At 38.5% G+C, this 22,639-nt stretch overlaps 1 protein-coding gene across 1 annotated transcript; it reads left to right on the top strand.

The window, feature by feature from the left end:
• The first annotated feature begins 41 nt into the window (after positions 1-41).
• On the top strand, positions 42-21,203 carry LOC145487749 (coadhesin-like). The gene is made up of 16 exons (XM_081466566.1): positions 42-224; positions 10,285-10,362; positions 10,465-10,762; positions 11,109-11,285; positions 12,077-12,247; positions 12,778-12,957; positions 13,383-13,559; positions 13,720-13,896; positions 14,315-14,491; positions 14,848-15,024; positions 15,372-15,548; positions 15,783-15,959; positions 16,441-16,617; positions 17,379-17,555; positions 19,393-19,823; positions 20,584-21,203. The coding sequence occupies exons 1-16, from the start codon at positions 42-44 to the stop codon at positions 20,743-20,745; spliced, it is 3,096 nt and encodes a 1,031-aa protein (XP_081322692.1). The 3' UTR covers positions 20,746-21,203.
• Positions 21,204-22,639: the final 1,436 nt, after the last annotated feature.

Below are 22,639 nucleotides of genomic sequence, written 5' to 3' on the forward strand. Positions count from 1 at the left end.
TCAATATATTGATTCGAAACCACACAAGGCGAAGCCGTAGAATGTCTGACATTGTCGCAAATGAACGAGTTTCGCTAGCAACCACAGGCGTTCAGATGAGATCCACACGGAGGATCAAACACGTGGACATGGTCTTGCCTGAACAAAACGATACAGTGGTGTACACAACAAGCAAAACAGACAACACACTTCAGCGCGAGCAGCTAACGTATTTGAATCATGTGGTGATGAAATTGCTGAAGTCCGGGGATTTTTAGCAAATAAACGAGCTGTTAAAAAGTGATCAATTTAGTTAGAATAACATCCTGGAACTTCTAATGTAGTATTTATTAGATATCAGGAAAGCTAAAATAGAACATCAACGACCGGATGTCGTCACGAAAAATCCATTTAGAGTGTCCTGAAGGGGTAAAATGAGAACTGGGATTGGCCTGTTTATGACCTAGTAAAATGGGATCTAAGTCACTGGGACTGGGATTCGATAACTGAGAATGGGGAAAAATGTCAATAACGGGAATGGGATAAATCTTTCGTAACCATGACCAGTCGAGACATTGCTGGGGTCAAGAAACGTCGGAAAATGGTTCAAGCATCTTGTTCGTGTAAATTATTAAAAATACCGAATATATGAGCCAAAGGTTTTGTTATTCCTAACGCGAATTGCTGTACTAATTGTAATTAGTAGAATTCTACTAGTATACTAATGCAAATGCTGTAATCTGATTGGCTGAGCCATTGAACACTATCAGCCATTAGTGTGCAGTGGCTGGAGGTCGTCTAAGAAATGACGACGTTTTTTCCTTCTTCCGAAGTTTTGGAAGAAACTTCCGATGCGAATGGATAATTAAATTCCCGAGAAGTCTAAACGAAGGATATTTACGGTTTCTTGACTTTTAAAAAAGTTGAAATTGTTGAAAAAACTGATGCGCGCGAGCACACGACTTTAAATGACAATTTTAAATGACAAGTCAATCCGAGTGATCTTTTTCAGGCGCAAAGTTTAATAATACGTCAAGAAAATAATTGGAAACCGTTATTTGAAGTATTTTAGTAAGAATTGTACTAAAACAATTAGATTATTCGCTCTCGATTTCTAAGAAATCTCGAGCTCATAATCTAATTGTTAATTAGTATCACCCAACTAGTGGACTAATGCAAATCCTGCATTTTAATTGGCTACGCTACTAAAGGACTATTAGTAATAGTCCTCGAGAAGCGAAATTGGCGCAATCGAACGTGACGCTTTCTTTCGTTTTATTCCCAAATAAATATTTCTTAAACTTGCATTTGCTAACTTTATTATCATCTTTTCTGTCCGACTAGTTGGGTGATACTAAAATAATTAGACCCTTCGCTCTCAAGGGTCACGGCTTCGCCTCATGGGCTATTGACTCTTGCGAGCTACGAGTCTAGTTGTTAATTTCAACCCGTGTTTGATTAAATGACGTCATTTTCTCCAATTCTCAACCAAGACAAGGAAACAAGGAAAATTAATGGCGACCATAAAATTTCGGAAATAAAGGTCCAAAAAGCAAGAGTTCTAATGTTCGTAATAGATTGAAATTTGTCAAGATATCTAGGAAAGACCTATCGTGTACGAAATTGTAAACAATGGGTATCGAGAATTTGATTATAGTGGAACTTTAACTATTTTCTAATAATTGGAAAATTATTTTTGTGGAACTGCAGAAGGAGCCAAACACTTCCTTAAATTCAAGGACTGCAGTCGAAACTTAAGATTAAACATGAAAACGAAAAAAATGTCAACAAGAAAGACTTCTTTGAAAAGAAATGGGTACTCACCCCAATATAATTATTTATGCCCATCCTGTTTGTTGCCCTTTGTTGTAATATGTATTTATCTTTTATTTAGGCACCGTCCACACGTATCCGGATATTTTTTAATCCGCGACTTTTTCTTTCCGGATACGGCTACCGTCCACACACATCAGGCGAATTCGGCAGCGAATCCGGATATTTTTGCCACGTGTGGACGGCGAAATTTTTGAATCCGGAAAGAGAAAGTTGTGGATTCAAAAATATCCGGATACGTGTGGATGGGGCCTTAGTTGCTTAATGTTATAATATGAATGTTTCAATAGTTTTGTTTTAAATATAATTTAATTATACGAATACTGGATCTGGACGCAAAGTTATATTTATAATTATCTATAAGAAGCATCAGTAATCGTATTATATTGTAACTAGTGGTTAATAATCATTGTATAGCAAGTCTTGTTAGTATTGCAGGGGACTTACGTAGTTGTTTTACTGTTGCAAATTTTGTAAGTAGCCGCGCCAGTGTAGTAAGTAGTGTGAATCACAATTAAAATGTTTAAAGAACTCAAAAAAAAAAAATTAAATAATTAAATAAAATAAAGGTATTTGCGTACAGCGGTGCTGGTAAAGCCAAAATATGCCAACGAGCGACGGAAGATAACCAGAAATCAGCAAGCTGAAACGCTCGCAAATCAGCTTCCCTGTACATACTGTAATACTCAAGTTATACAATCGTGGAAATAAAGGGATTTGAGTGAAAAATATTCTTCTTAAAAAAATACGGAGTACGAATAAAGATCAAGGCACTGTGTGTCTCTTTGGTCCCTTTGAGGTTTTTAGTTTGATTTATGGCAATTTAGGTGATTGTTAGCTTCACAGTTATATAGAGGACAAAGCGGTGAGGCTAAAAATCACCTAATTAGCCCTGTCCACGGTTACTTCTTTTTATTTGCATTATAATGTAATCCAACGTGGACGTGAGGCAATTTCGGGCTGAGACTACAAAATAACCCCAAATTGCCTAATGCTAGACTATACATGCTAGATTGTATTGTACTGCAAATGAGAAAAGTTAACGGTGGAAAAAGTTATTGCCATAAATCTGCCTAGAACCTCACGGTAACCATGAAAACACACACCTGAGGCAACGTAGGTTGATCTTTTTTCATATGTTTACTCCTTCATATTTTTAATAAAACCATTTTTTTTCCATTAAAATCCTTGTATTTCGACTGTTTTATAACCTGAGGCCTACTTTATGTACAGGAAGGGACGCTCATTTGCGACCATAAGCCACCCGTAAGACAAGATAATACAATGGACAGGGCGGGCACTCTGCCATTGAACTTATATGAAACTGAAACGGCCTTGAAATAGCCAGGTCTCAATGGGGTTAACGTTAACTGGCCAAAAAACTATGCGTCAGCCGTCAAAAACGCAACATTTTTACCGTCAGCCGTCAAATGGGCAAGTCAATATTAGCCTTCAAATGTCTCAGATATCCTTAATTAAGAACTAAACGATTGACTTATTTCGGTTCAAGTTATACCGTTCATAAATGATCGTTTTAATATATCACAAAAAAAAAAAAAACGTCTATGTGCGAGTCCTTTTACTTCTACTCTCGGGAGTAGGCGATTAATACGTTTAGTGGTAACAAAGGTGATGCAATTACACTAATTAGCAAGACCTAATTTTTATGCACAAATTATAGGACTTATTGGATTATTCAAATATGAGAAAAACTATATCCTTTTAGGAAAAAATACAGTCAAATTTGCGCTTTAATATTGTGTTATAGGCGTCATTGCTAAAAATTAACCGCCAACCGTCGAATGACCTCAGATTAAACCGTCAACCGTCAAAACGGCTAAGTTTTAACCGTCAGCCGAATGGCTAATGACCGAAACTGGTAATTGTGGAGTTTTCAGCGTTTTTTATTTACTTATGTTCTTCCTGGAGAATAACAAAATATGTTCCTTGGTTAATTGACGGAATTCGTGCGCTTTATTAGCAGATAGAACACAGATGAAAGAATGCTCTATTAAAAATATTCCCCATGAATAAGTATTCATTTTTCCTTCATGCAGTTTCAGGCTCGGTTGTACACAAAGTTCCTCCCTGCGCAACTATAAACCTTGAGCTTAGACATGTAGTGCTTTCACAGTCACTCATTCATCCATTTGTCAAATAAACGTTGTGGACGATTTTCATTGGTCTAGAGCACTGACGTAAACAGCACATGTTCCAAAACGAGAGAACCGATTACGGCATTAACACCTTAACTGGGACACGGCTGAACCAACCGGTAGTTCGTAAAAACAGTCTATACGCGAATTCCAAGTAAAATCAGAAAAACGGTGAATGTAAGAGCCTGGTGAAAGGTATATACAGTGAATCATAACCTACTTTAGACATAGTGCCACAATTGCAATTTTCAGCATCTCTCTAAAAAACAACGAAAACTGAATGACTGCATTCGAATTCAATGGCTGAATTGCACAGGAAGACATGATCAAATACCATCAAAATGTTCTAAATATCTTTTTTTAATTCAGCTTAAATGTTGTCTTTGATTATTCTCTAGTAAGATAGCTCCGATGCCAATAAAACACATCAATCATCACATGAATCATTTATGTCCTTGTGTAAAATGAATGCCGTAAATCACGACGGTGTAATTTTATCCCTTTTCAAGGTTTCTTTTCTTACATCTTCCTAATTCAGCTCTCAGTAGATCGACATAATTGTGGGACGTTTAAGATAAGCGTGCTACAGTTTTCAACCACAAAATAGAAAAAGATCATACACTCTACTGATCTTCTACAATCGGTATAAAAAGCATGCTTGATGCAAGCCCGAGCAATTTCTTGGTCTCGCATTGAGGAAGCACACTTATCAGCGACCAAATTATAAAGCTATTCCCCAAAGTCGTTGCAGCAAAATTTGATCTAATTAGTTCGATATATAATTAAAATTATTAAGTTTATATTGCAAGGGACAAAATAAAACAACATGATACGACAGCAGTATCGATATTTTTATTAGTGTAATGCTTATTGAGAGATGTTATGGATGTTATAATAATAACAGGTGGGAATTTTCTTTTGCCTCTGTACTTCCCGGTTGTATGAGAATTTTCTCGAAGATTCGCTAAATAAACGAAGTTCAATTAAGCGTCGTAAAATGTAATTAATCAAAAATTATGACATTGTTTACCCAGTTATGACAGTTATCAACATGCAGGTCTAAAAACTGGTTAAAAATAGCAATACTACGTTTACTCATAGCTTTGATCATTCACCAGAAGGAGAGGAACATGAAATTTTAATCAATAAGAATGTTAGATTTAGTCCTCTGTGTTGACCATTGATTGGTCATCGTGGGGTTCGAAAGAAAAATAAGTGAGTGGGGAATTCGGAACCTTTGAGGGAGGTATATTTTGCATGTACTGTAATAATGCTATAAAAAGAACTACAGGAAGTTGAACACGGTTGCGAGGGGAACCCAACCCAATATAATTATTTATGCCTATCCTATTTTGTTGTCCTTTGTTTCAATATGTATGTGTCTTTATTTTGTTGCTCATTGTTGTAATATGAATGTTTCAATATTTTCGTTTTAAATAGAATTTATACGAATATTTAAACATATCCTTCTGGATCTGAACGCAAAGTTATATTTGTAATTATCTGTAAGTAGCATTAGCAATCGTATGATATTGTAAGTAGTGTAAGTATTAGTATCGTAAGTAGAATAAGTTATCGTATTGTATTGTAGAGTAAGCTGTGCAAGTTGTAGTATTGTAAGTAGCATCTGTAATCGTATCGTATTGTAAGCAGTGTAAGTAGTGTAAGTAGTTTTGTTAGATCTGTAGGGGACTTTAGCAGTTGTATTACTGTTGCAAATTGTGTAAGTAGCCGTACCAGTGTAGTAAGTAGAGTGAATCACAATTAAAATGTTAACAAAAAAGCTCTCCAAGAAAAATTAACAAATAAATTAATAAAGATATTTGCTTAGAGGGGTCCAGGTTAAGCCAAAATATACCAACAATATGGCGGGAGCGACGGGAAATCAGTAAGCTGAAACACAGCTAGCACAACTTTCAAACGAGCTTCTCTGTACATACAGTAGCACTCAGGTTATACAGCAGTGGAAATGTAAGGATTTGAATCGGAAAAACGGTTATATTCTTAAGCTTAAATTAAAAGATGCGGCCGGTATGGATAAAGATCAAGGCACTGTGTGTCTCCTTGGTTCCCGTGAGGATTTTAGTTTGATTTATGGCAATTTAGGTGATTTTTAGCTTCACATTTATGAAGAGGACAAAGCAGTGGAGCTAAAAATCACCTATTTAGCCCTTTCCACGTTTTTTTCTTTTTATTATTTGCATTACAATGTAATCTAAAATGTCTCAGATATCCTTAAGACCTAAATGATTGAGTTATTTGGGGTCAAGTTATGCCGTTCATAAATGATCGTTTTAATATATCACAAAAATACGTCTATGTGCGAGTTCTTTAACTTCTACTCTCGGGAGAAGACGATTAATACGTTTAGTGGAAACAAAGGTTATGTAATTACGCTAATTAGAAACAACGTTGAAGAGAAAAAACCTAATTTTTATGCCCAATTTATAAGACTTATTAGATTATTCAAATATGGGCAAAACTGTATCCTTTGGTGAAAAATTACAGCCAAATTTGCACTTTGCTATCGTGTTATAAGCGTCATTGCTAAAAATTAACCGACAACCGTCAAATGACCTAAGATTTAACCGTCGACCGTCCAAACGGCTCAATATAGACCGTCGGCCGTCGAAGGGACGTTTCCCCCACTCCCCTATTGAGAGTTTGAGACCCTCTTGAAACCAGTAACTTTGAATTCACTAAAAGGCATAGAAATAGTTCCAAGTTAAAGTAATCAGCCACTTAATTCAAATGAGGATGCCAGTTTATCACCAGAGTCTCCTATCAACCAACAGGCAGACAGCTTTAGCGCGAGTGACACTGACTCTGAAGGAGAGGAAGACAGCTTCTCTTGAAACAACACTGAGCATGATCCGCATAATCAGTAGGGCCCCACTGAAAACCGCCAAGGTGAGTGGACCCCCTGGATAAATATATTTATTATTATTATTACTGATGAATCTGCTATGGCCAAGGAATCTTCGGTTTCTTTGATGAGCCATGATCCGAATGATCTTGGATTATCGATGCTGATCCAAATAATCCAAAGACGAACGCACCCATAGTTTCGGAACAATGTGAATCTCATAGAATTCATTGTCGACACTCGATCACAATCACTTCCTGGCAACATATTAGTCGAGCAGTCTTCCACATATCTTCTATTTTAATGACCGGAATTTGTAATTGTGGATTTTTCAGCGTTTTTACTCTACTTATGTTCTTCCTGGAGATAAACAAAGCATGTTCCTCGGATGAAAGAATACTCTATTAAGAATATTCGCCAAGAATTTGAATTCATTTTTCCTTCATACAGTTTAGGGCTCGGTTGTATACAAAGTTCCGCCTTGCGCGACTATAAACCTTTACCTTAGACATAGAGTTTTCACAGTCATTCATTCATTCTTTCATTGGTCGAATAAACGTTGTCGGCGATTTTCATTGGTCTAGAGCACGTAAACAGCACATGTCCCAAAAAGAGAGAACCGATTACGGCATTATCACTTTAAACTGGGAAACAGTCTAAAGGCGAATTCAAGGTAAAATCAGAAAAACGGCGAGTGCAAGAGCCTGGTAAAAGGTAAGGACAGTTACTCAAGATCATGGCGTACTTAAGATATAATTGGAAATTTCAGCATTTCTCTATCTCTCTCATATGGTGGTTGTGTAAAACGAATGGCGTAAATCGCGAGAGTGTAAATTCTATCCCTTTTCGACACTAAGGTTTCCTATTCTTAGATCTTCAGCTTTCATTAGATCGACATAATTTCGTGATGTTTGAGATGAGCATACTACAACTCTAAACGACAAAAAGGTATCGACGTCCTGTTGGAAATGCATTCACGCTACCTGACATTATATTCTACAAGCCCAAGATATTTGTTACTCTCACATAAACTTGTCAATTTTAATTATATATCGAAATAATTAGTTCACATTTTGCAAAATGAGAACTAGTTAGTTCGATATATAATTAAAATTATTAAGTTGATATTGCAAGGCACAAAATAAAGCAATATGACACGACAGCAGGGCGCTTCGAAATTCAATCTAATGCATTTCACTTTGAATCTACAAACAGAGCAAATAATCCAAGGACGAGATAAAAATTTCAATGTTAATATTAGTATAGCGCTTATTGAGAGAAAGTAATGGCTGTTACACTAATTACAGGTGGGAGTTTTCTTTTAGTCTCTGTACCTCCTGGTTGTATGAGAATTTTCTCAATAATTCGCAAAATAACCAAAATTCAATGAAGCGCCATAAAATGTATTAGACAGAAATTATGACATTGTTTACCCAGTTATGAACATGCATGTCTTAAAACTGGTTGAAAAGAGGAATATTACGTTTACCTATAGCTTTTCTCATGCTCCAGGAAGAGAGGAACTTGTAATTTTATTCAACAAGAATGCTAAATTTAGTCCTCTGTGTTGACCATTGATTGGTCTCTGTGTGGTCAGAAAGAAAACAAAGTGAATGGGAAGTTCGGAACCTTTGTGGGAGGTTATATATTGCATGTACTGTAATAATGCAATGAAAAGCTACAGGAACTTCAACAAAGTTACCAAGGAAACATGTCACATTCACAACACAATGTACAGAGAGAGGGAGAGGAGTGCTTAAACTAGGGAACTTTTACATTTTGAGTTCTTGTGCCGGTGAATGGTTTATAAATGAAACATTCTGGTCCTTGATGGCTTAATCACTGCAAAGCAGTAAAGTCCTAATAACACAGACACATATTGAAGTTTGGAGAAGTTCTCAAGCGGGCCTTGAAAGCTGTCGGCTTCCGACCTTTGCAGTCTAGCTTGGTAAGGGATAGCTGCCTTTAGAAACCGCCAAGCCAAAGCCTCTTAACTAACTCTAGTAGACAGCGATGCCGAACCGAGTTCCAGAGTGAGCTCACACCCCGAAGCCGCCTGATTTTATTGTTAAAATTTTAACAGGAAGAGAACAACAATCGTTGCAACATTGTCGCTAGTGGAACTGTACCGTAGATGTGTGCCTTCCATCCCTATCAGATATGTTATGTAGTTGCCATAAAACCAGTCACTTCATTTTCACTATAAGAAGTGTACTTGGTGCTATCCTAGTGTATTGCATTTTGATGTAAAAGCCTGTAGTGCTTTTATATTAGAAATAGAAATGTAATCTGTTTGCTTAATACAAATTTCAGAGGAAGTTTAATTTGGTTTGACAAGAGTGTCATGAGATTTTAATTTGATCTAACAAAAGTGTCTCGTTAGTTTTGTGTGATAGACTTCCCTTTGCTGTAGTTTTGATGGATAAATGCGTCATGTGAAAAGGAGAGTAAAACGGAAGATGTGGTGGTTGCCATCACTTCGCTCCTGTTAGATGTCCATTCAGTGGTAACCTAGATCATGGTCGTAGTTCCTTGAAAACAATATTGACTTTTCTACTTCGCTTTTATTATTGATTGATTGATTGATTAATTGATTGATTGATTAATTGATTGATTGATTGATTGATTGATTTTTATTTTTATTCTTTTAAATTTATTATTATTATTATTATTATTATTATTTTGCATTTTAACTCCGGGTTACGGGTGCTGGTCGACGAAACTATTTGGATAGTTCCCTCGTCAACTTAGACATTTCCCGAGTAAAAGAAAAAACAAGAAAACATTTGTCACGATTCACTGGGATAGGTTGAATGACTGTTTAAATTTAGGCGACGCATCAAATATATTACATAATCATTAATAATAGTTATTATTTCTATTTTGCATTAATGCAATTTGGATCCTACGTGAGTGACTCATACCGAGAACGGAAATCATCCTTGTCTCTGTTTCGACAGATCCATGCAATGTATCCAGATACGTATGTACGTACATAACCATTTAATTTAAAGTATTTTCAAGAAAGTATAAAGTCTCTTGTTTTTGTCTTTCAGTGTTCAACGATCATGGTTGTTCAGTGCTGCTTCATCAGTTTGACGATTTTTGTCCTTGCAGGTACGACATTATCTAATCGTTCATTGCAAAACCAAGAAACAATACCTAAATTATGTTAAAGAAAAAGAGCGACTCGCTTTTTTTTTTTTTTTTTTTTTTGACGTTTTTAAGTAATAAATAAATTGTATATTATAAAAATATAAGCCATTATAAGAAGTACTAGTCATGCAGGCAGGTAATAAAAATGTTGTCCATGTGAATTTTTAGCGAACAATTGAAATCGGAAAGACCATGGTTTGCGTCAAATCCCTGAGAAGCCAAAATTCCTTTCAGGCTTTGTTGGGACCTTTCAGAGTTTCTTTGTAACTTTTATGCCTCTTTATTTTCTTGCAGTGTACATCACAATTTAATTCACTTCACAAATTGAAAAGAAAATATGCCAAATTTCAGAGATGGAAGAATTTGCACACGGTATTTACACAATTTCAATTTAACTTTTAATTTCTTTTTTTTTTTTTTTCACAGTTCATGGATATCCGGAAGGTAAATGTTGATGTCAATAACCCTCGTTAGCCTGGGTGTTTTTCGTCAGCTTTTAAAATTATTTCTTTTCCTTGGAGACCTGGGCGGGTAGTCACCCCCTCCTCGCTCCCAAGCTGGAACCTAAAATGTTTTTCCTTGTTTTCAGCGAGTGCTGTTGATGGCGGTTATTCTGATTGGAGTAAGTTTTCAGAATGCAACGCCTCTTGTGGACGTGGTGTGAAGATTCGCAAGCGATCTTGTAACAGTCCTGAACCTACGAACGGACGGAAAGATTGCAGTGATCTGGGACCAGCCATGGAATCCGAAGCATGCAACTCATTTCCCTGCCGTATGTTGGATTTTTTTTTTCTCAGCAGTTTCCGTGATGATTTAAGTCACTATAGATTTTTTTATTTGTGCATAATTTTGTTCATATTCATGCAAGTGGTTTATTGCAGATTCCTTGACTTTTCTTTAAAATTTAGCCTGTAACAAAAACGTAAGTTCTAGAGCAGTCCCTTTCTTAACGACGAAAGCTTTAAATTGCATTGCGCATGCTTCCATATTTTCTGGCATCGTTTTCCAACCATTTTCAATCTGTAAGCTAAACCTGATTATAACTGTGTTTACTTAAGTATTTCCTTAAATGGTTTGCCCCTACTCTATCTTAGATTCTTTCTATTTTCACCTTTTAGCCGTCAATGGTGGTTACTCTCAATGGTCAAATTTTACGGCGTGCACTGCAACCTGTGGAGGAGGACTGCAGAGCCGTACACGAACTTGTACTAATCCCCTGCCGTGTTGTGGAGGGATAAACTGTGAACATCTTGGACCAAGCGAGGAGACAAAGGAGTGCGGCACATGCCGTTGTGGTTAGTGTAAATGATGTGTTTTGACTAAGGGCTGACTCCGGGATCAGATTACGTTCGCTTCTAAAATGTAACCACCCGGTAAAACTGCTTGTAGACTATCACTATCTATTACTGACCAAGCTTAAGTTAGTTCCTAAGCCGGGTTCCAATTTGGATGGGATTCCAGTAGATCAGTTTAACAAATTGACGTCAGTTTTTCATGTGTCTCTCCTGTTATTGATCATGAATTTCGTCATAACATTGTCAAAGTAGCTGACTACTTTGACAATGTTATGACTAAATTCATTGCCAATAACAGGACAGAGGCATTAAAAATTGACTTCAATTTGTTTTTTACGATAACAAATCGTCTAATTGTCCGCTCTCGCTCGTTGACGCGTCGCATAAATCAAGTTATAAATGCATGTGTCTGTCCGCTTATTGACAATGAAAATTAGCCAATGAGCGCGCAAGCATTTCTGCAGTTATCGTAAAAAGCTCAATTGTCTGTCTACGTCACTGTCATGGTGACAATGTTGGCTCATCAGAGATACATATACGGCTTTCTCATACGCTTACTCACAAGAGATGGTCGCTCATGATCAAAGAAGTGTTTTTGGTCCACATTAGAACTAAGCGCTAGACTTGGGTCGAGAAAGGTGTGAAGATATTGTAGTTTAGCCAATCCTTAGAATAAAATCTGGTTCAAAAACACACTGAACTAGAGCTCTTCCACTTGAAATACTACATTATAATTATTTTTGTCACTCGAGATCTTGACGCTAAACTTTCAATTTATTTTCTTACTCCAGAGGTTGATGGTGGATGGAGCGAATGGTGCACTTTTACGCCGTGTAGTGTAACTTGTGGGGGAGGGGTACGGTACCGTAACAGAACTTGTACTAATCCATCACCACAAAGTGGAGGCCAAGACTGTCTGGGTCCAGCTTCTGAATCACAGAAATGCAACACAGAGTCATGCCGTGAGTATTTGATTTCATGGGATTTTCTCCAATCCAACCAGGTCGTGTTAGTGTAAGATACATTACCTCATCTCTCTTCTTGGATTAATTTATCACGAAACCACCAGGAACAAACTGCTATATAGTGACACTGACGTATTTCTCTAGAAAATGCATTTGAGATGCAGCTGACTCTGATACTTTGCTACTGCCATATATTATTGCTAAAGGAGATCTTATGTGAGATTCTAGGGATCTTTGGATCCGGTTCTATAAGAGGTTTTAAATTACGTGAAAGGAGTCAGAGGCGCGGAGTACCCCATGGCGAGTATAAACCATCACTGCATGTGGCCATTGCATTGTGTCCTTAGACAAGACAGAGAACTGTCATGGACAATTTTGCAGATCTTCTGAGGGCAAGCCTACAATAGACTATCATCCCACACAGGTTGAAGGGCAATACTCCTATCCTCTTCATGAAGGATTCCAGAGTACTCGTGCTTGCTTGGTGAGCAACACTTAACCTTTCTTACTTTGTCTAAATTTTTAAGATGACGGTAACTACACTAAGTGGTCTGAATGGTCTGACTGCAGTGTAATATGTGGAGGTGGAGTCCAAAAGCGTGCAAGAACCTGCACCAATCCCCCTCCTAGAGAAGACGGAAGAAACTGCGAGGAGCTGTCATTAGGACCTGCTAACGAGAGTCAAGAATGCAATCCGACCCCATGCCGTAAGACAACTTATTCATGATATTTAAAATTTGGAATACTACAGCTGTGCTCTTATGTAATTGAATTACTTTCTTTAAAATACGACTTTTATATCTTTGTTGTATTGCACAAACCTTAACATACACTAGTGGTAATGGTGTTTTTATATTTTGAGAACGTTCTACCAGTGATTTAAATTCCAAATCACATTAATTCAAGTCTATAAGCTGGAATTTTCTAACCAAATTCGATCAGATGCGAAAATTGATTGTTATCCTTACTTGTTGAAGTCCCCATTTCATAAGGTAACTTGCGAATTTTTCTCGCCTTTAAACCGTTACTGGTCAAAATAAAACTGAGCAAAAGAATATATTCGTCCACATTTTCAACTCTCGTAGAGAAATGTAATTACAAAGTTGCTTTACGTGCGTTTGTATTTCCTTAGCGATCGATGGTAACTATACAGAATGGACTGAGTGGTCTGATTGCAGTGCATTTTGTGGTGGAGGCTTGCAAATACGATTACGAAATTGCACCAACCCCCCTCCACAGTACGATGGGAAGAACTGCGAAAAACTGGGACCAGCTGATCAGAAACAAGAATGCAACTCAGATTCTTGCCGTAAGTTTTTAGTCTTTCAGTTCAAATGTAACCATTTACTCTCAGAAAATTATCAACGGTAGATTAGCCATTCTTAAATTTTTGTCTCTATCAAACACTGTCTAATTTAAAATTACTGAAAGTTCTTTACCACATATACCCACTTTTGGGATTTCCTTAGCAATCGACGGTAACTACACCGAATGGAGTGAGTGGACTGATTGCAGTATAACCTGTGGAGGGGGTTCCCAGTCGCGATCAAGAAAATGTACCAACCCCCCTCCACAGTACGGTGGGAAAAACTGCGACGAACTGGGACCGACTAATCAGACACAAGAATGCAACCCAGATCCTTGCCGTGAGTAACTGTGATTTTCTGTAATTACATGGGCGTGCTATAATTTGGACGCTTACCAAAATCACAAAAGTAATTAACTTGAAATGTTTGAAAATGCTGGACATAACCATGGGACTTGGCTGGTGGCGATATATTATCCTTATGCAACCATTAGAATAATTGACTTCACTGAATTTCAATTCAAAGCATGCTTTGCCCACTAAGGCCATTGTTACTTAAAGGTCCAAATATTGTTTATCGGTTGATAAATTTTAGAGAAGTTTACAGAATGCTTCATTATGGAATTGGGAATCGCGCCGGCATACGGACCTCTTGTTCATTGTTGTCCCTAAAGCGTTTGGAAACTATCAATGTTGTTCAGCAATGGCAGAAAATTAACAACTTTTTGTTTCTTTGTTTTCTTTTTTTTTCCGGGTAGCAATCGATGGCAATTACACGGAGTGGTCCGAATGGTCGGACTGCAGTTTAACTTGTGGTGGAGGATTGAAAACAAGGGCAAGACAATGCACCAGCCCTCCTCCACAATATGGAGGAAAAACCTGTGAGAGACTGGGGCGCGCTAATGAAACTCTCTCATGCAGCAAGGGAAAATGCCGTGAGTTTTTACTTCCGCTCTAACGGGTACTTCTAGGGCTTTATGTCACTTATATCAATATATAACCTAAATGACGTCTGTTGTACGCTATTCTGTCTAAGGTGTAAAAACGTAGGAATAGCACGCGCGCATGCGCACGTGATGTTAACAGCAAGCCAATGAGGCTGTAGGAGAAGTTTTATACATGAAGCCGATGTCGATGGATTACCTTCAGTTGATGATTGACAGCTAGTACCATCATGAACAAGCAGTTTATAGTTCCTGGCACTTGACACTATAAATAAATCTCCTCATACAGACGAACAAGGAGCAAAAGTACAGAGAATTAATTTCCTATTTCGACTTTCATTTCACAGCGATCGATGGTAACTACACTGAATGGTCGGAGTGGTCTGACTGCAGTGTCACATGTGGAGGAGGAAAGCAGAAACGTTCAAGAACTTGCACCAATCCACATCCAAAACACGGCGGAAAGAATTGCGACGAGCTGGGAACGGCTAACGCGACTCAGGAATGTAACCCAGACCCCTGCCGTACGTGCCTTATGTTTAGTTTCACTTTTAAAAAATTAATGATACTTCAACTGTCAACAAGACTTGTAAACAACAACTACAAAGCAAACACACATTTTCATTTTTATCCGACCAATTTTCTTTGTTTCCAAAATTGTTCTGTTTTGCAATAGTGCCAAATCTATGTTCTCATATCTCGAGAAACATATGCAAAATTGGTCAAATTAGATACAAGAGGATAGGTTGTTGTATCAGCACTGACCTCAGTGGCTAAAGTTTCACTCTGAAAAAGGAAACTTTAGTTAAATCGTAACAAGGATAACACAACACAGTTTTCGTGAGTAATTTTTGTAATAATAATGTTGCAGCAACTGATGGTAATTATACAGAATGGACTACGTGGTCCGACTGTGATGTAACGTGTGGAGGAGGGGTCCAGTCCCGATCAAGAAAATGCACCAACCCAGCTCCACAACACGGTGGAAAGAGCTGCGAGGATCTGGGACCAGCCAATCAAACACTCGAATGTAACACAAGCCCCTGCCGTGAGTACACATCTTTAGTCCACATACAATGCTATAGAATCGATATAGAAAAAACAGTGGCCAACGCAATGAATGCAGTACACGAGGTTGTAACACCTTCGGGTATACAACGGCTTTCTTGTATTCTGATTGGCTGTGTTTTTTATGGTATGGTACATGTCCAGTGATTGCCAGTTACCGCTTCTCAAGATTATGTTCCTTATGTGATGTTAAGCTATCATTGATCTTTCTTAGCGATCGATGGTAACTACACTGAATGGTCGAAGTGGTCTGACTGCAGTGTCACATGTGGGGGAGGAAAGCAGAAACGTTCAAGAACCTGCACCAATCCACCTCCAAAACACGGAGGAAAGAATTGCGACGATCTGGGTCCTGATTCAGAGTCTCTGGAATGTAACCCAGACCCCTGCCGTGAGTATTTAACTTTTGACACATGAATGATACTTGAACTGCCAACAAGACTTGTAAAGGGGAGAAAGATCGTCATAAGCCAAAAAACGAGTAACTAAAATAAGTCTTGAAACTGTTAGGATGAGAACATTCTTAGAGACAGCTAGAATTGATTGGCAATGAGTGGAAACCTTGTTTGCGTTGTTGTCGTTGTTCCCTGAGGGCTTTAGCGGCAGCCAATTTACTACCTTGAACAAGAAACTCGAGCTCTTTTTGGAAGAAACATACCAACAAAATAGGTCGAAATACTAGCGGGAAAAATTGGGCCTTAGTCCAGTATTAGGCTTGAAGTATTATTATTATTGTTTGTTTGTTTCCTTTGACAACTTGTCTCCAAGGTTAAGGTTTTTCTCTGTAAAGAGAACTTTTCGTTAAATCCACACAGAGATAAAACAACACAAATTTGGTGACTAATTTTATAATTATAATAATAATTTTGCAGCAATTGATGGCAACTATACAGAATGGTCTAAGTGGTCCGACTGTGATGTAACGTGTGGAGGAGGGGTCCAGTCCAGATCACGAAAATGCATCAACCCAGCTCCACAATATCGTGGAAAGAGCTGCGAGGATCTGGGACCAGCCAATCAAACACTCGAATGTAACAAAAGCCCCTGCCGTGAGTGCACATCTTTAGTCCACATAACATTTAAGCAGCTGGGTATTTAACGAATATCTGCGACTCGGTCAGTTGTCAAGATCAGGCAAACTTCATGGGTAAACACAGGTGTTAGTTTCTAATTAAAAGAAGCTGTTGGGTTGCGTTGACTGGCAAGTTTAGCTAAATGACAGCTTATCCGCTTATTGTATTTTCTCAGTATACACACGAGTACATACATACATACATGGTTTATTTGATAAAGCAGGTTGAATTAAGAATTTGCAAGACGTTAAGTCCTGATGTGGACCTGCACTATCTAAAATGATTAATTAATAAAGACCTAGATGATAAATTGAAAATGGGTAAATAAAAAATGATAATTGAAATAAAGAAATATTAATAACAATATATAGTAAATATTAGAAATATTTTAAGTCAAAGATTTGTTGGAAATGCTGCAGGAAGCTTTAGCAAAACTGACAGATTTTAGAATACTCTTATTTTCCTTAAGTTTTCTCTTTACACAAGTGTGTATACCAAGAAAATATTGGGGACAACTAAATGTTCCAAGGTGTACCACGAGAAAGTATTGCGTAATTATTTCATACCATGCGATAGAAAATAGTGGCCATGCAGCACCTTCGAGTATAGAACAGCTTTCCTGTACTTTGATTGGCTGTATTTTCTATGGCATGGTACAAATCCAGTGATTGCTAGTTATACCGATTTTCAAGATTAAGTTCCTTATGTGATGTTAAGCTATCATTGATCTTTCTTAGCCATCGATGGTAACTACACTGAATGGTCGAAGTGGTCTGACTGCAGTGTCACATGTGGAGGAGGAAAACGGAAACGTTCAAGAACCTGCACCAATCCACATCCAAAACACGGCGGAAAGAATTGCGACGACCTGGGCCCTGCTTCAGAGTCTCTGGAATGTAACCCAGACCCCTGTCGTGAGTTAACCTCTTACGTTCGTGTGGTGGGAGACGTCAAATTTGTTATTATGTTTTACATATTAGCACACACATATCATTAGCTCACCGCTGGACTAGAAACGGTGTCAAGAGACCAAGCAACGGGGGCCAAGCAACGCTCGTTAATGCTGGCCGCAGAAGAATCAGTTAACTTTTCTGCGTCAGAAATTTTGTTTCTTTTATATATATAGTGAACATTCACGCTGCCACATACGTACATTCGCCACTTTGGAAACGAGGACAAAATTTAGGGCGTGTCATCTCGCAGTCGCTTGTGGGATCGTGGGGACAAAACAAAAGATGAGAAGTCATGCCGTTGTGTGTTGTGAGACCAGTAATGGTCTCAAAAAGGCCTGTGAGACTTGGTACGTCCCGGATTTCTTCTCATTTCTAAGGTGGTTGGTTATTTTCGAAAAATAACTGGGCCCAGGGGATTCCACCCTCTATTTTCCTTCATTCATTTCTTTCCATGTTTCTTCTCTTATTTGTTTACTTATTTTTTTTTTCATTTATTTCTAGCAATCGATGGTAATTACACGGAGTGGTCTGCATGGTCCGAATGCAATGTAACCTGTGATGGCGGATTACAAACTAGGACGAGGCAATGCACCAACCCTCCTCCACAATACGGTGGCAAGGACTGTGAAGAGCTGGGACCGACTAATGCAACCCAAGAGTGTAATACTCACCCATGTCGTAAGTTTCAGTGTTATTAACGAAACAATGTTCCTTTTGCTTAAAACGTTTGCATTTAACACCACCACTGGGCTTGATTAAGAAGAAAAAAAACGTATATTTTTTTGTCAACGCCAATAAAAACCTTGCATTAGGTTTAGCCAATCACCGAAGTTTCAGCTTCTAAAGTGCAGGTTTTCTTGTGAAATTCGTCTCCATAGAGGCCCAAAATTCGAACATCGTTGCCCCCATTTTGAACAGTATTCAGCAGCTAGGCTGCATTTTCGTGACGTCATTCCGTCCGAGAGATTTCATCCAAATGGCTTCCGACAAGCCTTTTAACTACCACTCTGGGTTATGGCTGCTCTTGAGCCATATTATTTTGAGCCAAACATGCTCCAAACTCCGAACATGAAAGCATTGAGGATAGTGAAGTGGATAATCGCTTGGAAAAAATAGATTTTGCTGACCTTGTCAAGGATGCCAAGTCAGTTGCAGGTTTTTCTCCATTCCGCCAATTTCGAGTCGGACTGAATGACGTCACATATACACGGCCTGGCTGCCTAGAGAGTTTCAAAATAGCTGCCTCCGAAGTCGCTTCTTTCGAGACGAATTTCCTCAGGATAGTGGGTACTTCAGAGGCTTAAACGTCGGTGAGTGGAAAAGCTGAATGTTTACTTGCTATAGGAGAAAACAACAACAAGTAATTAAGCTTTTCGGAGTGAACTCCTTTAAAAGCCTGTTTTGAGATAGATGCGACCCCCAGCTTGCGCAATCGACCATGCCCTGGTTGTGGAATAGGATAGGTAAAGTTTGCAAATAAAACTCAATCTTTGGTTGTTAGATTCATTGACTGACTGAATGACCGAATGACAGACTAACTGGCTGACGTACGGAAGGATGTACAGACCAGTCGACTGACTGAATGACTGACTGACTGACTGACTGATGACTGACTAAAGGACTGATGGAAGGAAGGAAGGCCGAAGGAAGGACTGACAGACAGAGATATCGACCGATCGACCTATGGACAATCTGACTGACTGACCACAGATGACTTTATTGACTGTCAATAAATGAAAACCATCTAAGATTACTTACTCAAATGTAACGCTAAATCCTACCAATTTTATCTTGATAGCTCCACCTTGCTCAGCTGGTCTTGACATTGGGATCGTGCTCGACAAATCCAGAAGCGTAAATATCCGTAACCTAAAGAAAATAATCGCTTCCCTTGCTGAACTCGTGGATAGGTTTGAGCCGGGCCCCGACAAAGATCATTTTGGTCTGGTAACATTCAATCGCAGAGCCTATACTGAGTTCACGTTCTCAGATGAAACCCTTTACCGCAAAGAAACACTCAAGAAAAAAATCTCAGAGATCCCGTTAACACTGGCCCTTCAAACGCGGACTGACCTGGCTATGAAAGAAGCTCGAGACAACTTGTTTTCACCGAGCGGCGGGGACAGACCGGAAAAACCGAACATCATGATTTTCCTGACGGATGGAAGACCAACAAATCAACCACGGGATTTCGCTACGTTTGCTGCCGAGTTTTACAAAGATAGTAAGGTATTGATTGCCTGAATATACGTTCTTGGGCTCGAACTGACTCAAATTCAAATTCAAATTCAAAATCAATTTAATTTTCTAATTTTCACTATACAGGGCATTTTAGATACTATTTATAGGTAAAAAAGTTAAGTTTCCATGGCCAACCTATAATTCTTTCTTTAAAAACGAGAAAAACACAGTGGTACACGATTCTCAACATACTAAAGGGGTGGTGAATGGTTCTGCAAAAACCATGGGTCTTGCAAAATTTTCTACGAATTTCACAGGTCCCGCAGTCTCGTTTCTTAGCGGTCTTGAATTTCTCTGGGTGTCGACTTTTTTTTTCGAGGTTAGGAAAGTCTCGAAGTCCAATTTGTTTATTGTTATAAGAGATGTTTGAACGTCTTAGAGCACGTCTCGCACTCGCTTTTAAAACACTTTGAAGTCTAAGTCTCGCAAACACATTTGAAAAGTCAAAATGCCTTGGGCTAGTTAAGAGAAACGCTTGTCTCGTCTTCTTTAACCTGAGTATCAGGCCTTTTCTGCCTTTAGAAAAAGAAAAAGAAAAGTCTGATACTCAGCTTACGCGTTCTTGCAAAGGTTCACAACATTGGAGCAAAGCAGATGGAAAACGAGTCCGTTCACTAAACCCTCCTGCACTCTCTCATGATCGGACGATAAAACTTAGACCCCTTCCCTCACTGTTAGTTTGTAAGATCGACTCATCATGCAGGATCTCAATTAAATCAGGGCCGTTTCGTGTTGTTTTGATTGGCAGGTTGCTGGTTTATATACCGTTGCGGTGGGTATTGGAAACCAGATCAAAAGGGAAACCTTGAAAGACATAGCTGGTGAAAATGGAAGTGTCATAGCCATCGAAAGCTTTGATCAGCTAGCGAACGAACTGAGTGAAATTAAAGACAAAGTTTGTGGTAAGTAAGAAACAATAACATATGGGTTGTCGTTTTCGCCCCGAAAGACAGACCAAAGCAGTCTTTAACTGACGAAATTGTGTAGAAAGCTTAAGGTCCGAAATGTGGTAAAGAAGTTAACTTGCCTACCCTTGCATTGGAGACAAGATTCTGTGTTTCGAAGGGTACGAGTTGTCTGAAGACCCGCGGGGAAAGTCCTCCCATATATGGGCCATATTGGTATATGCCGCGAGATAGGGTAGCGTTTTTTTCTTTTTTTTGAGGTCTTGATCCTTAAATAGGGTATCATTTTTCCCTGTTGACATTGTGTTCCCAGTGTGATCCTTAGATAGGGTACCTAAATTTTATCAGGTAAAAATGCAGTGCGTAAATGCCCAGCTAAACAAAACAAGATGATCTATTAAAACTGAACCTTCGATTAACTTCCATTGCTACAGATACGAAATATAGCTGACCTGTTCCCGCTATTCTTAGGGTGCGTTTCTTTAAGAAAATCCAAGATTGGATTCTTAAATCGGACAACGGATTTTGCGTTTCTTTACTAAACAGATCAATCCAAGATCACTCGAATCGTGGTGCATCAAAGGAACCTAAGAATTCACTCTGGTTAACGGATTTAAGAATCCAATCTTGGATCTTTTTTAAGGAAAGACACCCTTACTTTAATAGAGTGCTATATTTGTAGTGTTTGGGCCTTAACAGGGTATCAAATTTTATCTGCTTCATCCTTAAATGGGGTCAGGTTTTAACACCCTTCGCGGCACACACCTATCCGAAAATTACATAAGAACCCCCCTCCCCCTTCCTCCTCCGGGTCTGAAGGCAACAAATATAACGAGTAATGCTTTACCGTGTTATTATAACCCTAGTCGTTATGTATTTTTCTTCTAACGTAATTTTTTTCTACCTCTTCTCTATTTCAGACTAGTGCTATGGGATTTATCTAAAGAGGGTGTAGAACTCGAAGTAAAGAAGATGAGCTGGCCAGTGATAACATTAGCACTGATTTAGAAGGATCTATATCCGGGATTTTGGAGCAGGAAATACACAATATAAACTGTTTAAATATACCACACAAAGTGGTACTTTGACTAGCTGTACTAGAAAAAATATGGTCAAGAACATGGGGTACAATAAAAATAATACAACTCAGGTGAATTGCACTCGTCGCACAGTAATCTTCTATACATATTAGATGTGTTCGAATCACTTTACCACACTCTGGGTTAACGAACGCTCATAAAAACGTGCAGAAAAGTTCTAACATCTTAAAACCTAGCATACACTATGTCGTTAGGACAGGGACAAATATTGCAAAAATATGGCTTCCCTTGTATTTTATGAGCTGTGTAAGGCATTGTGGTAAAATTTACAGCCGCCATCTATTTTTCCAACGGAGGATTGTGAAGCAGGCCGAGGTTGGAATATCAATTCTTCTACTGATTCACTATAATGCTTGTTCAGAGCTGACTTGATTAAACATTCCAAACATTAAGACTGTAACTCTTTGATTTTCATGCCGCTTGGCTTTATCAGAATTGTATAGAAGCAGTGATAAGATGTTAATTTCAGCAGGAGTAACAGAGGGGGGGGGGGGGGGGGAGAGGTGTACTCGACATCAATGGAAATCTCCCTTATTCTTTCAAACTCCTTTATCGACAGCAAGGTTGTAAGCATCTCAGTTTTTTCTACTCTTTTTTTGTATTCCAGCCCGTTAAATCCCTGCCCTTTCATACAATTTCATCCTAAAATAAATAACTGACAGCATGTTTCTCTGCGCATGCGTTATACACCTCAGAAACAACGAGAATACGAATCAAAAGTTGTTCTCTGTTTCGGGATTCTTTGCGAGGTTAAAATTGATAAAACCGAAGTTTCGGCAACTTTCACTTGCCATCTTGG

Source organism: Orbicella franksi, chromosome 5 (assembly GCF_964199315.1).
Source record: "Orbicella franksi chromosome 5, jaOrbFran1.1, whole genome shotgun sequence".
Lineage (NCBI taxonomy): Eukaryota > Metazoa > Cnidaria > Anthozoa > Scleractinia > Merulinidae > Orbicella > Orbicella franksi.

Excerpts from the sequence above, each read along its gene's own strand:
- LOC145487749 (XM_081466566.1), top strand. The coding sequence starts at position 42 with ATGTCTGACATTGTCGCAAATGAACGAGTTTCGCTAGCAACCACAGGC. Across the intron at positions 10,363-10,464 it reads GATGGAAGAATTTGCACACG|CCTGGGTGTTTTTCGTCAGC; the intron begins GTATTTACACAA and ends AACCCTCGTTAG. Across the intron at positions 13,897-14,314 it reads ATGCAACCCAGATCCTTGCC|CAATCGATGGCAATTACACG; the intron begins GTGAGTAACTGT and ends TTTTCCGGGTAG.